We start from the raw sequence: 16,087 nt of genomic DNA on the forward strand, positions 1-16,087 counted from the left end.
TAATAAATGTGTGTTGATCTTAAAACATTAGCCTTGATTGACTGTCATGTCCCTATAATCAAATCTAATCCCTTTATTGTCACTCAATCATATACACAAGTGCAACAGTGGGTGAAAGGCTTGGGTGCGGTTCCAAGCAACATAGCAGTCATGATAATTACAATAAACATCTGATTTACACATAACACAGTATACACATCTGTTACACAATACACAATTACACCTAATAATATACAATATACAGTATACACAAAATAAGAAGACTGTATACAATAAAAATACACTGTAAATACCCCCCCCCCCCCAACACTAAATATGAAGTGTTGTGTTGACATTCAGCTGTTGGTTAATAGTCAGTTGCCTGTGTGTTATTAAGAGAAGTATAAAATGTGAGTCCAGCCTGAGGCTAATAAAGTGTGGTGCTGATATATGTATCCGGATCGATCGAGTTCAAAAGTCTGATTGCTTGGGGGAAGAAGCTGTCATGAAGTCGGCTGGTGCAGGTCCTGTTGCTGCGATGCCGCCCGCCTGATGGTAGCAGTGAGAGCAGCCCGTGGCTCGGGTGGCAGGTGCTATTGCCGTACCAGGCAGTGATGCAGCCAGTCAGGATGCTCTCTACAGTGCAGGTGTAGAACCGTGTGAGGATGTGGTGGTTCATTCCAAACTTCCGCAGCCATCTCAGGAAGAAGAGGCAATGGTGAGCCTTCACAACGGCCTCAGTGTGGATGGACCATATGAGATCCTCAGTGATGTGGACACCGGGGAACTTGAAGCTGCTGACTCTCTCCACCGGTGTTCTATTGATGGTGATGGGGCTGTGTTCTCTGTCTTTTCTCCTGAAGTCCACTACAAGCTGTACTGACATCTTACTGACGTTGAGGGAGAGGTTGTGCACCTGAAACCAGCGTGTCAGAGTGTGCATATCCTCTCTGTAGGCTGTTTCATCTGTTGGGCCTCATGTATTCAGATAGAAGACAAAGGCAGGCCTAACAGTTGTAAAAACCTAACTCAAGCCCCCACCTTCCAAGTCGTAAATCTTACTGATAAAAATCACGCCAAAATCAAACAAAGGGAGTCCAAAACAGACAAATCCATTAAGCCTTGCTCACTAAAGGATCGAACTCTCAACTCCTATTGGATGAGGCACACAACAGAACGTCCCTCAAACATGACATCATCAGGAGTTGAAATACATTTGAAATGTTTCGTGAGTTGCTTCCAGCGACTTTGCTTACAGTGTGTGGACGCAGTTCAACGCTGCTCTCATGTGCAACCTCGTGGCACAAGGAAGTAACGTCCGACTTGAAACTGTAGCCATACAATCTCCATCTCGCTGGACGAGTTGAGATTACTCTGTGTTCAACCGAACACTTTAACGGATCTGAAGGAAACCGCCGAGCAATTCGCATCTTCATCCTACAGAAGTGAAGAGATTAAAGATTTCTCTTCCATCTTCAATCAAGTCGACATTTCTGAGTTCTCCGCCAGCCCGCCGAGAATCAACAGCCATACCGCCCTCTGAGAATCAACAGCCATACCGCCCGCCGACAGAGCGAGGAAACGGTCTCCCGTCATCACCCGAGCCTCAAGGAACCGGGTCAGAGTTAAAGGACGGAGGAAAACACATTCTACCTGTGTCCTCATGCGATTCAAGTAAGAGGTTTACGTCTGGGCAGAGATAGAATATTATAGTGTGTTATTCTTGTGTTTCAAGGTTTTTGCTTGTACAGTTTACGGACCGCCATGTCCGCTCATTATTAATACTCAGGGTATTAATTATCACAAATTTGTTTTGCTGTATTGTGGTCCAAACAAATTGGATTGTTGTGCAATTTCGCCATCGCGGGTGAGACAGCAACTGAGTTCATCCATTAAAGAGTCAAATAACGCGGGACTTTTACGAGCCATCCACTGCGTCTCTGAGTGATAAACTGACAGCTGTTTTCTCTCCCACTATCGTGAAATTGGCTTTAGGGCTGTCACTTAATTAATTCTATCTCTCTCTCTCTCGTACTAACCACACACACACACACACACACACACACACCTTATGTGTTATAGGATTATTTTTTTATTTCCATATCTAATCATATCACTGTTTAGTTTGTAGTTGTAAGTCGGAAGTTTATTGACTGCATTGTATTAATTATTAATTGATATTACTGCATAAATAAACTTTGTTTATATTACAAAAGAAGTGTTTTGGTTTGTTTTGCATACGCCTGTGTCATGCTGACGGGATGTCAGTGCTCGGATTCAAACCTTCATTCATTGTTTTTTTCCCGAAAATCGATATTCTTCGGATGTCGATTTTCCTAAGAAAACAATCTAATATTGAGACTGTTTCACTATTTGGTTATTAGTCCCTGATTTCAGGGTGGTGCCCCGTCAATGTTAATCCTTATTAATATTCTATTGATTTTTGATAATTGATAATTATCTTTGATGATTGAATTTGAATGATCAATAAGCTAGTGTTAATTTTAATTAATGTTTCATTGATGTTAACAATTAACGATTATCTTTGATAATTGTTGATTTAAAGGATTTTAAAAAGCTAACCTATTGATTTTAATTAATAATTATCTTTGATAATTATGAATTATTGCTAATAACCAAACTTGCTCCTAAACGTAGCGCACTACATTTACTGGAGCCCCATATGAGGTTTTAATGAGTTAGATTCAATTAATTAATTTAAATATTAATTAATAACTAAAGAAATAATTATTATTTCTGATAGTAACACTGATCTAAACAACCAGTAAAGCCCTACACATCGTTGTCAGTGATCAGACCTACCACCGTCGTATCATCAGCAAACTTAATGATGGCATTAGAGCTGTGTGTTGCCACACAGTCATGTGTACATAATCATCACAATGTGACATATTAACATTTTAAGCAGGTATGGCACAATTTTTTGCTAATTTTGAAGCACTTATTTGACAATTTTGGCTAGCAAGGAGAATCTAAAAGTGATATTGAATTTGGTCTATATGTGTCTTGTTCCCATGCAAAAAGACAGGCTGTCGTCTTATTTAAATTAAGCCTAATAAATACCAGAATATTCCATATTGATTATAATACTCTATTGACCCATTGAGGGACTACTTTTATGCCCCTTTTTAAGATTCTCCTATATAGGGGTGTGTGTTAAAGGGTTAGTTGACTGAAAAATGAAGATGCTCTCATCATTTACTCCCCCTCATGCCATCCCAGATGTGTATGACTTTCTTCTGCTGAACACAAATTAAGATTTTTAGAAGAATATTTCAGCTATGTTGGTCCATACAAGTGAATGAAGGCCAGAACTCTGATGGTCCAAAAAGGACATAAATTCAGCATAAAATAATCCATACGTCTCCAGTGGGTTAAACAATGTCTTCTGAAGTGATCCTGTTGGTTTTGGATGAGAACAGACCAAAATTTAATTTCTTTTTCACTATAAATCTTGACATCAGCAGTCTCCTTGGTGATCCTGATTTCAAGCTTGATTACACTTCCTATAGCATCATATGGTACACGGCATATGCGTCAAGCACTAGGAGGTGTAATCGAGCTTGAAGTCATGATCCTGCATAGAGACTGCGATGGCAAGATGTACAGTCAAAAATTAGTTATATTTTGGTCTGTTCTCACCCAAAACCAACTGGATTGCTTCAGAAGACATTGTTTTAACCACGGGAGTCCTATGGATTACTTTTATGCTGCCTTTATCAGTTTTTTGGAGCTTCAAAGTTTTGGTAACCATTCACTTGCATTGTATGGACTTACAGAGCTGAAATATTCTTCTAAAAATCTTCATTTGTGTTCTGCAGCAGAAAGAATACATATCTGGGGTGGCATGAGGGTGAGTAAATGATGAGAGAATTTTCATTTTTGAGTGAACTATTCCTTTAATAGCAACATCTATATCACAATATTCTTGACATTTTTGGTTGATACCGATAGGCTATATATCATGATTTGAGCAGTCGAGTTTGTCTATATATCTGCTGATTTGTATGACGGCACCAATCATAATTCTTGAGATATCGTACCCTAAACATGGCTTCCTCAAGAAATATTTATGGAAATTAATATTTCAGGGGACTTAAAAATATAAGAATGTTACAATCTAAATAAATATTTTACATACCTTTTTTTTTTTTTTACATACAAAAAAATCTGAGTCAGTGCAACAACACTTCTTTAATTTTGTCTGATTTGACACAGACTGCCCCAGTAGCTTTTTTAAAAGAGGGATGGTGATAGTTTGACCACTTGATAGCAAGAAAAGGGTTTGAACTTTAAACAGTTAGAGAGTTTTACAAACTATGAATGATGGATTTAATTAAAAGACTATTTGAAACATTTCACAACAATAATTCCAACACAAAAAATTGAATGTAAGGCTGATTTTTCTGCACAGCCCTACTTGTTTTTCCCTTGTGCCTTTTAATATTTCGATTTCCTCTTTTGTGTTTAGGCAAGGAAGTTGGAAATACGGTATTGTACTTTGGATGCCGTCACAAGAACGAGGACTTCCTGTACCAGGAGGAACTTGAAGAGTTTGAAAAGACTGGCGTTCTGACGGAACTCAATGTGGCTTTCTCCAGAGACCAGGCACAGAAGGTACCACACATGCTAAGATATCTCTCTAGCTGTATTATTATCACCATTATATAATGTGTGTATAGAGCTATCCATTAGCATTCCCACGACCCTTGGAAGTACACAATCTTTCTGAGCCATAAATACTATGTGAATAATCCTGACACCTGTGACTGGTCGATAGCACCACAAGAACACACAAGCCCTTCAATAGTGACTGGGACGTCAATGGCAGCAGATAGGAAATCTCTGTTTGCTTCACTTTTTAAGAGCCCTCCAAAGAAACTGGGCACTGGTAAAATGTCTCGTGTGGCAAAACAAAACCTGTTTCACCTGAAGGAGACATCTCAAGGTATACATGTTGCCAGGGTGTTGAGGCACAATCCTTTAATTAAGCAGAAAGGTTGGAGAGGATGTGTGTATATTATGAATGTAAATACAGATAATATAATATACAAGACATGAAATGTCTTTACACTAGAAGATATAGTTCCTGACACATAGCTAGATGAACAGGTGTTTCACTTTTTGTGTATTTTAGAATGGCTTGAACACTTTATTGATCAATCAGCATCCATGAGCATGCATTTTATAAACAGTGTACATTTTATACACACAGCATGACTTTTGTTGTTTATTTACACCCAGGTATATGTGCAGCATCTCCTAAAGAACAACAAGGAGACTGTTTGGAGGCTGGTTCACACAGACAACGCACACATCTACATCTGTGGGTCAGTGTTAGTCTATGTTTGTTAGTTACTCTGCAACACTACTCCAACAGATATAAGTTTTGGGTTTACAGAACCATCTGTAAAACTGTTCTAATGTTACACATTTTCTTCCCTCAGAGATGCACGAAACATGGCACGGGACGTGCAGAACTCCTTCTACGAGATCGCCGAAGAGCTGGGCGGAATGAGCCGCACTCAAGCTGTAGATTACATCAAGAAACTGATGACAAAGGGACGCTACTCGCAGGACGTCTGGAGTTAAATGGCCTATCAGCAGTCAAACATTCCTGATTTGGGGATTTGTTTTTAGGGATGGGTTTAAATGTGTTTGCTATTATCACTCTGACATGTTTGTCAAAGAAAGGAAAACATTGACACACAACACCTCATTCCGAAGAGAAACCATGCTGAATTCAACACAGATGGCTTATGGTAGGGTATTTGCGAAAAAACGAAAACTAAATTTAAATATACTGTATATATAAAACAAAGACATTGTGTAGAATATTGACTGGGAATCTCCTTTGGAAAATCTTAATTATGATATGTTAATCCATGCAATTAGAGAGAGGGATATTAAATGTAGCCTTCTGTATTATGCATAGAACTTTATAATCAAATGTGGTCATTTTTTGTCACCGCCAAATGCATTGGAATGAGTTGATGACTCTCTAGATTATGTAACTTTAGCTGAACCCTATTATAAAAGTAAAACCGTTTTGGCAAAGATCGCTGCCTCCTTTAGGTGGAGAGACTCGCACGTTATTTTTATGCACTTGATGACTAGTTCTTAATATGCAAAAAAGACACTTCATGTTATTTGATCAGAAATGAACCAGTGAGTGTATGTACATCAACTTTAAAGCTGTTTTTAACTGTTCGATTTCTTAAACGGTGCAAAAGTGCATTTGCTATTTGAAGGTGGATCACAATTTTGCTTATAGTTCTACCTTGAGTATCGAGATTTTCACTTTTGTATTCTTTTTGAAAGTTGGCTGAATAAGAATGTAACCCCATTTCAAACTGGATGCCCCTTGAACATTTTATTCTTCTTTGAGGTGCTCAGAAATGCCTAACCTATTCTTTTCTCTGGTAACTACTGTACGAGTTATGGAGTTGACTATTAAATCTGTGTTAGTCTTGTGTAAACAAGGCTGATACACTGACAAGGGGACGAATTCTGGTCTAGTGCCTTATTAAAGTGTAGTTTTCGTTCATAGTGAAACTTGAAGATCAGCACTGCTGCTGAAAATTTCGCTATTTTTTAGGATGATACAGTTATATATATATACTAGGAGATGCTTTTTTTGACATCCAGTTTTATATGCACCTATTGTTTCCTATACATTACTACTATATGGCATGTCTTTTTAATTAATAAAATTATAATGTAACATCCATGTCTTTTGCCTGTTCTTGTTTTCTTTCGCCCATTTGCCTGCCCATTTGAGAAGGGGATTTACTGCATAAGGACAGTTATGAAATTATGAACTGGCACAAATGGATTTATTGGAATTATGCTGTGAACAAAAATGCTAAATGAAACTTCATTATGTGCATCCTGGGATGCTTTTTAAACAGTATTGGGATTTTAATATATATTTAAAATTTATATTTTTACTATTTATATGTCTATAAAACTTTGTTTAAAAAAAAAAAAAATCAGTTGTGTGTCCAAACCTTTGATACTGTAAATAATGACAAGAATGTCCTACAAAAAGGGTTTGTTGAGTGTAATGTAATTGCACAGCTGTGAATATATTAATGTGTATGATAGCAGTAACATTATAAGAGGAATATTCCAGGTTCAATACAAGTTAAGCTCAATCGACAGCATTTGGACTCATTCCTACTTTTCTTTAAAAAAAAAAAAAAAAAAATTAAATACAGCAAGTCACTTACAATGTAAGTCAATGGGGACAACTTTTGGAGGGTTTAATGGCAGAAATTAGTATTTTAACATTTACGGATTGGCCCCATTGACTTCCATTATAAGTGCCTCACTGTAACCCAGATTTTTGCTTTTTTAAAGAAAAGGAGGGACGAGTCTAAATACATTTTTGTGGTAATCAACATTATGCCACAAAAGCTGTTGATTGAGCTTAACTTGTATTGAACCCAGAATATTCCTTTAAAAGTGAAAACATGAAACACGCACACACACTTTGATGCAGTGTTGCCAACTATTTCTCATGGGAACTCGCTGAAATGTCACTAAAAGTAGCTAAATCACGTGATGATGTCATTTATTACGTAAGACGTCAAATTTACATATGTAAATGAGTTGCTGAAAAGAGCTTATTTTTGTATTTATTTTGTTTTGTAACATCTTTCAACAATGACAAAGTCCAAAATTATCCTAGCAATAGCAACCAGGAGTAGGCAGTGGTGTAGTTTTGGGGATGTTTTTATTATTATTATTTATTTTTAAACTATAAGCCTTACAGTGCCTCATGTGGAGCTGTTTTTGGAGATAATATGTACAGGTGCATCTCAATAAATTAGAATGTCATGGAAAAGTTCATTTATTTCAGTAATTCAACTCAAATTGTGAAACTTGTGTATTAAATAAATTCAGTGCACACAGACTGAAGTAGTTTAAGTCTTTGGTTCTTTTAATTGTGATGATTTTGGCTCACATTTAACAAAAACCCACCAATTCACTATCTCAAAAAATTAGAATACATCATAAGACCAATAAAAGAAACATTTTTAGTGAATTGTTGGCCTTCTGGAAAGTATGTTCATTTACTGTATATGTACTCAATACTTGGTAGGGGCTCCTTTCACTTTAATTACTGCCTCAATTCGGCGTGGCATGGAGGTGATCAGTTTGTGGCACTGCTGAGGTGGTATGGAAGCCCAGGTTTCTTTGACAGTGGCCTTCAGCTCATCTGCATTTTTTGGTCTCTTGTTTCTCATTTTCCTCTTGATAATACCCCATAGATTCTCTATGGGGTTCAGGTCTGGTGAGTTTGCTGGCCAGTCAAGCACACCAACACCATGGTCATTTAACCAACTTTTGGTGCTTTTGGCAATGTGGGCATGTGCCAAATCCTGCTGGAAAATGAAATCAGCATCTTTAAAAAGCTGGTCAGCAGAAGGAAGCATGAAGTGCTCCAAAATTTCTTGGTAAACGGGTGCAGTGACTTTGGTTTTCAAAAAACACAATGGACCAACACCAGCAGATGACATTGCACCCCAAATCATCACAGACTGTGGAAACTTAACACTGGACTTCAAGCAACTTGGGCTATGAGCTTCTCCACCCTTCCTCCAGACTCTAGGACCTTGGTTTCCAAATGAAATGCAAAACTTGCTCTCATCTGAAAAGAGGACTTTGGAACACTGGGCAACAGTCCAGTTCTTCTCCTTAGCCCAGGTAAGACGCCTCTGACGTTGTCTGTGGTTCAGGAGTGGCTTAACAAGAGGAATACGACAACTGTAGCCAAATTCCTTGACACGTCTGTGTGTGGTGACTCTCGATGCCTTGACCCCAGCCTCAGTCCATTCCTTGTGAATTCAACCAAATTCTTGAATCGATTTTGCTTGACAATCCTCATAAGGCTGTGGTTCTCTCGGTTGGTTGTGCATCTTTTTCTTCCACACTTTTCCCTTCCACTTAACTTTCTGTTAACATGCTTGGATACAGCACTCTGTGAACAGCCAGCTTCTTTGGCAATGAATGTTTGTGGCTTACCCTCCTTGTGAAGGGTGTCAATGATTGTCTTCTGGAAAACTGTCAGATCAGCAGATTGTGTAGCCTAGTGAACCAAACTGAGAGACCATTTTGAAGGCTCAGGAAACCTTTGCAGGTGTTTTGAGTTGATTAGCTGATTGGCATGTCACCATATTCTAATTTTTTGAGATAGTGAATTGGTGGGTTTTTGTAAAATGTGAGCCAAAATCATCACAATTAAAAGAACCAAAGACTTAAACTACTTCAGTCTGTGTGCACTGAATTTATTTAATACACGAGTTTCACAATTTGAGTTGAATTACTGAAATAAATGAACTTTTCCACGACATTCTAATTTATTGAGATGCACCTGTAATAAACACTGGCGGCAAAAAGTTTGGAATAATGTACAGATTTTGCTCTCATGGAAAGAAATTGGCACTTTTATTCACCAAAGTGGCATTCAACTGATCACAATGTATAGTCAGGACATTAATAATGTGAAAAATTTGAAACAAATATTCAGAACTTCTTAAACTACTTCAAAGAGTTCTCATCAAAAAATCCTCCACGTGCAGCAATGACAGCTTTGCTGATCCTTGGAATTCAAGCTGTCAGTTTGTCCAGATACTCAGGTGACATTTCACCCCACACTTCCTGTAGCACTTGCCATAGATGTGGCTGTGTTGTCGGGCACTTCTCACGCACCTTACAGTCTAGCTGATCCCACAAAAGCTCAATGGGGTTAAGATCCATAACACTCTTTTCCAATTATCTGTTGTCCAATGTCTGTGTTTCTTTGCCCACTCTAACCTTTTCTTTTTGTTTTTCTGTTTCAAAAGTGGCTATTTCTTTGCAATTCTTCCCATAAGGCCTGCACCCCTGAGTCTTCTCTTTACTGTTGTACATGAAACTGGTGTTGAGCGGGTAGAATTCAATGAAGCTGTCAGCTGAAGACATGTGAGGCGTCTATTTCTCAAACTAGAGACTCTGATGTACTTATCCTCTTGTTTAGTTGTACATCTGGCCTTCCACATCTCTTTCTGTCCTTGTTAGAGCCAGTTGTCCTTTGTCTTTAAAGACTGTAGTGTACACCTTTGTATGAAATCGTCAGTTTTTTTGGTAATTTCAAGCATTGTATAGCCTTCATTCCTCAAAACAATGATTGACTGACAAGTTTCTAGAGAAAGCTGTTTCTTTTTTTTGTTGTTGCCATTTTTGACCTAATATTGACCTTAAGACATGCCAGTCTATTGCATACTGTGGCAACTCAAAAACAAACACAAAGACAATGTTAAGCTTCATTTAACAAACCAAATATCTTTCAACTGTGTTTGATATAATGGCAAGTGATTTTCTAGTACCAAATTAGCAATTTAGAATGATTACTCAAGGATAAGGTGTTGGAGTGATGGCTGCTGTCTAGACTTGATCAAAAATGACTTTTTTCAAATAGCGATGATGCTGTTTTTTGCATCAGTTATGTCCTGACTAGGGAATCACGTGACGGAAAGGAATGCAAGAAACTTTTACATCAACGGAAGGTTGCTTTTGCACTGATGTTCACAGCTAAATTGAGAATAGATTCTAAGGATGGCCATAAAACATTCACATGCCCACAGCAAGCGATGTCCTTCATAAAGTCAATGGAGTGAGTAAGTCATCTTGTTGTACTCATGTTGTAGCCGAGTAGACCGGCTCACTGAACATTCACTTGAATGTTTGGGGAATCTGCATGCTTTTTTTGTGCTAGTTCCGCCTAGCAGCTGGAGTTTGTTTTGTGGAGTAACACACATTCAGGACAGTTTTATGGATGAATCTACACACTCTTTGTGTTTATACTGCCTATTGGCTGGAGTTTGTTTTGTGGAGTATTTCTTGTAAAGTCATTGGAGTAAGTCATTTGCTTGCACTCATGTTGCAGCTGAGTGGACCGGCTCACTGAACATTTGCTTGAATGTTTGAAGAAACTGAGCATTTTTTTTTTGTGCTGGTTCCGCCTATCGGCTGGAATTTATTTTGTAGAGTAACACCTTCAGGACAGTTTTATGGATGAATCTACACACTCTTTGTGCTTATTCTGCCTATTGGCTGGAGTGTTTTATTGATTATATTTTGCTGTGTAATTCTGTCTCACAAAATTTGTATAGAAACACCGGACTTGAGCAATCCGATGACAAAGTTGTCACGGGAGCTCTCGTAGGCGTGCATGTACTGTTTGAATTTGGAGGGATGGACGCCAGTTGGTGCTGTCGTGCACGGGGTTAATGCGCATGTTTTTCTTTTTCTGTTTGTTCGGTTCTGGGGGATGTTCGGGTTTTGAGGATTGCACTAATGTTGCAATGTGGTCTTTATAATCTTGTTTTTGACACAATCTATTTTTTTTTGTGTATATGTCAAATGTTAATATGAGTGGATTGTCTCTCTCCACGTGGAATGTGAATGGGTTGGGGCACCCCATAAAAATAAGGAAGGTTATTTCTCTTCTTAAGTGTAAGAAATATAATATAATGTTTCTTCCAGAAATATACCTTTCTCCGCAGGAAGCTGAAAAATTTGGAAAGATATGGGGTGGGCATTTGTTTTTATAGTGCTGGCTCAAGTAAGAGCAGAGGAGTCATTACACTGATAAGTAAACACCTACAATTCAAATGTCTCAAACAGAGTAAAGATAAATTAGGAAGAGTCATTATTGTTTTAGCTGAAATTCAGGGACAAAGTCTCATTTTAGCTCAAATTTATGCACCTAACGTTGATGATCAGGGCTTTTTTATAGATCTTGAGGGGATGTTGCAAGCCGCTGGCACCCCTCATGATATAATATTGGGAGGAGACTTTAATATTTTGATGGACTCAGTCCTTGATCATAGTGAAGCAAAAGTGTGCAAGCCCAACAGAGCAACATTGACGCTTCACAGGATGTGTAAAAATCTTGGTCTTATAGATATTTGGAGACTTTTGAACCCATCTGGTAGGGACTATACATTTTATTCATCAGTCCATAAGATTTACTCTAGAATAGATTTATATATATATATATATATATATATATATATATATATATATATATATGTGTGTGTGTGTGTGTGTGTAGGGCTTTACTGGTTGTTTAGATCAGTGTTACTATCAGAAATAATTAATTATTTCTTTAGTTATTAATAAATATGTAAATTAATTAATTGAATCTAACTCATTAAAACCTCATATGGGGCACGAGTAAATGTAGTGCGCTACGTTTAGGAGCGGGTTTGGTTATTAGTAATAATTAATAATTATCAAAGATAATTATTAATTATTAAAATCAATAGAACATTGATGAGAATCAATGCTAGCTTTTTCTAATCCTTTAAATCAACAATTATCAAAGATAATCGTTAATTGTTAACATCGATGAAACATTAATTAAAATTAACACTAGCTTATTGATCATTCAAATTCAACAATCATCAAAGATAATTATCAATTATCAAAAATCAATAGAATATTAATAAGGATTAACATTGACGGGGCACCACCCTGGAATCAGGGACTAATAACCAGATAATATAACAGTCTCAATATTAGATTGTTTTCTTAGGAAAATCGACAGCCAAAGAATATTGATTTTCAGGAAAAAAAACAATGAATGAAGGTTTGAATCCGAGCACTGACATGCCATCAGCATGAAACAGGTGTATGCAAAACAAACTAAAACACTTCTCTTTGTAATATAACAAAGTTTATTTATGCAGTAATATCAATTAATAATTAATACAATGCAGTCAATAAACTTCCGACTTACAACTTCAAACTAAACAGTGATATGATTAGATATGGAAATCAAAATAATCCTATAACACATGAGGGTGTGTGTGTGTGTGAGAGAGCGAGTGTGTGTGTGTAAGGAGGGACGCGCACAAAATGGCGGACGTGACTCTCGTGGAGAGTATGTCATGCGAGACTTCCGGCCAGAGAATATGGCCGCAAATGTGGGCGGAGAGAAACCAGTCAATGGCGTCTACCAGTTACCACGTGTATCCACTTGTACGATAGCTTAGGGACAAAGCTGAGCTTTATCACGAAGCTATCTTACTAGCCAAAAATGTGTCCGAGAATGTTTGTGATGGATCGCGCGTGAGTGTGTGTGTGTGTGGTTAGTACGAGAGAGAGAGAGAGAGAATAAAGTGACGGCCCCAAAGCCGGTTTCGCGATCGTGGGAGAGGAAGCAGCTGCGGTGGATGGCTCGTAAACCGTCCCAGTCTTTGATTCTTTAATGGATAAACTCAGTTTGCCGGTCTCACCTGCGATGGTGGAAATGCATAGCAGTCCAATGTGGTTGGACCACATTACAGCAAATCAAATTCGTGATAATTAATACCCTGAGTATTAATAATGAGCGGACATGGCGGTCCGTAAACTGTACAATCAATAACCTTGGTACACAAGAATAACACACTATAATATTCTGTCTCTGCCCAGACGTAAACCTCTTACTTGAATCGCATGAGGATGCAGAATGTGTGTTCATCCGTCCTTTAACTCAGACTCGGTTCCTCGAGGCTCGGGTGATGACGGGAGGCCGTTTCCTCGCTCTGTCGGCGGGCGGTACAGCTGCTGATTCTCGGCAGGCTGGCGGTGAAATCAGCGACGTTGACTTGATTGAAGAGGGAAGAGAAATCTTTTCTTTTCACTTCTGCAGGCAAATGGATGAAGATGCGGATTGCTCAGCAGTCTCCTTCGGATCCGTTAGAGTGTTCTGTGGAACACAGAGTAATCTCAGCTCACATTTAACAAAAACCCACCAATTCACTATCTCAAAAAATTAGAATATGGTGACATGCCAATCAGCTAATCAACTCAAAACACCTGCAAAGGTTTCCTGAGCCTTCAAAATGGTCTCTCAGTTTGGTTCACTAGGCTACACAATCATGGGGAAGACTGCTGATCTGACAGTTGTCCAGAAGACGATCATTGACACCCTTCACAAGGAGGGTAAGCCACAAACATTCATTGCCAAAGAAGCTGGCTGTTCACAGAGTGCTGTATCAAAGCATGTTAACAGAAAGTTAAGTGGAAGGAAAAAGTGTGGAAGAAAAAGATGCACAACCAACCAAGAGAACCGCACCCTTATGAGGATTGTCAAGCAAAATCGATTCAAGAATTTGGGTGAACTTCACAAGGAATGGACTGAGGCTGGGGTCAAGGCATCAAGAGCCACCACACACAGACGTGTCAAAGAATTTGGCTACAGTTGTCATATTCCTCTTGTTAAGTCACTCCTGAACCACAGACAACGTCAGAGGCGTCTTACCTGGGCTAAGGACAAGAAGAACTGGACTGTTGCCCAGTGGTCCAAAGTCCTCTTTTCAGATGAGAGCAAGTTTTGTATTTCATTTGGAAACCAAGGTCCTAGAGTCTGGAGGAAGGGTGGAGAAGTTCATAGCCCAAGTTGCTTGAAGTCCAGTGTTGTTTCCACTGTCTGTGATGATTTGGGGTGCAATGTCATCTGCTGGTGTTGGTCCATTGTGTTTTTTGAAAACCAAAGTCACTGCACCCGTTTACCAAGAAATTTTGGAGCACTTCATGCTTCCTTCTGCTGACCAGCTTTTTAAAGATGCTGATTTCATTTTCCAGCAGGATTTGGCACCTGCCCACACTGCCAAAAGCACCAAAAGTTGGTTAAATGACCATGGTGTTGGTGTGCTTGACTGGCCAGCAAACTCACCAGACCTGAACCCCATAGAGAATCTATGGGGTATTGTCAAGAGGAAAATGAGAAACAAGAGACCAAAAAATGCAGATGAGCTGAAGGCCACTGTCAAAGAAACCTGGGCTTCCATACCACCTCGGCAGTGCCACAAACTGATCACCTCCATGCCACGCCAAATTGAGGCAGTAATTAAAGCAAAAGGAGCCCCTACCAAGTATTGAGTACATATACAGTAAATGAACATACTTTCCAGAAGGCCAACAATTCACTAAAAATGTTTTTTTAATTGGTCTTATGATGTACTCTAATTTTTTGAGATAGTGAATTGGTGGGTTTTTGTTAAATGTGAGCCAAAATCATCACAATTAAAAGAACCAAAGACTTAAACTACTTCAGTCTGTGTGCATTGAATTTATTTAATACACGAGTTTCACAATTTGAGTTGAATTACTGAAATAAATGAACTTTTCCACGACATTCTAATTTATTGAGATGCACCTGTATGTGGGGGCCTGAGTTAGGTTTTACGACTGTGTTAGGCCTGCCTTTGTCTTCTATCTGAATACATGAGGCCCAACATATATATATGTGTATATATATATATATATATATATATATATATATATATATATATATATATATATATATATATATATACTGTATATCTAAGTCCCTCATATCATCTGTTGTTGATTGCTCAATTGGAAACATTTTAGTTTCAGATCACGCCCTGGTGTGTTTAGAGGTGTTGCCACATATGGAGAAAAAGAAATCATATAGTTGGTGCTTTAATGTATCCCTTCTGCAAAATCCTGAATTCCAACAAATGCTAAAGGCTGAAATCAGTGTCTATATGGAGACCAACTGGTCCTCAGTATCCTCTGGGATATCGGGGGACAAGGCAGGGAAACTTCTGGCTAGATATATAAAACAGAGAGAGTAATGCTTTTAAAGAATTCTATCTTGATCTCTATTGTTCCACTTCTTCATTGACTGATGAGGATATTCGAAACTTTGTGGAACCATTAGAACTTCCTAAACTGATGACTGGCATTTGAGGCATTTGTTATGGTAGAATGGGATTATCTTTTTAAAATTTTGGAAATGTATGGGTTCGGGAATACTTTTATTGGGTGGATTAAGTTACTTTATAGACACCCGGTAGCGGCGGTACAAACAAACAGATTAATTTCAGATTATTTTACTCTGGAAAGGGGCACCCAGCAGGGATGTCCTCTTTCCCCATTATTGTTCTGTCTTGCCCTGGAACCATTAGCAGCTGCAATAAGAAAGGAAGATGATTTTCCAGGGGTGGTGGCAGGAGGTATGGCGCATAAGCTTTTACTTTACGCAGATGATATTTTATTATTTGTCTCCGACCATTCTAGA

The 16,087-nt window shown here is 38.4% G+C and overlaps 1 protein-coding gene across 4 annotated transcripts in view; it reads left to right on the top strand.

Moving 5' to 3' along the window:
• The window catches only part of LOC127429488 (NADPH--cytochrome P450 reductase-like), a 45,033-nt gene extending 38,309 nt beyond the window's left edge, over positions 1-6,724 (top strand). For all 4 annotated transcript variants that reach the window (XM_051678518.1, XM_051678517.1, XM_051678520.1 and 1 more), the window contains 3 exons: positions 4,472-4,617; positions 5,245-5,330; positions 5,448-6,724. In XM_051678518.1, the coding sequence (XP_051534478.1) occupies positions 4,472-4,617; positions 5,245-5,330; positions 5,448-5,592 (377 nt within the window). In that variant the 3' untranslated portion in view covers positions 5,593-6,724. The remainder of the gene's footprint in view (positions 1-4,471; positions 4,618-5,244; positions 5,331-5,447) is intronic.
• The last annotated feature ends 9,363 nt before the right edge of the window (positions 6,725-16,087 follow it).

Source organism: Myxocyprinus asiaticus, chromosome 39, assembly GCF_019703515.2.
Source record: "Myxocyprinus asiaticus isolate MX2 ecotype Aquarium Trade chromosome 39, UBuf_Myxa_2, whole genome shotgun sequence".
NCBI lineage: Eukaryota > Metazoa > Chordata > Actinopteri > Cypriniformes > Catostomidae > Myxocyprinus > Myxocyprinus asiaticus.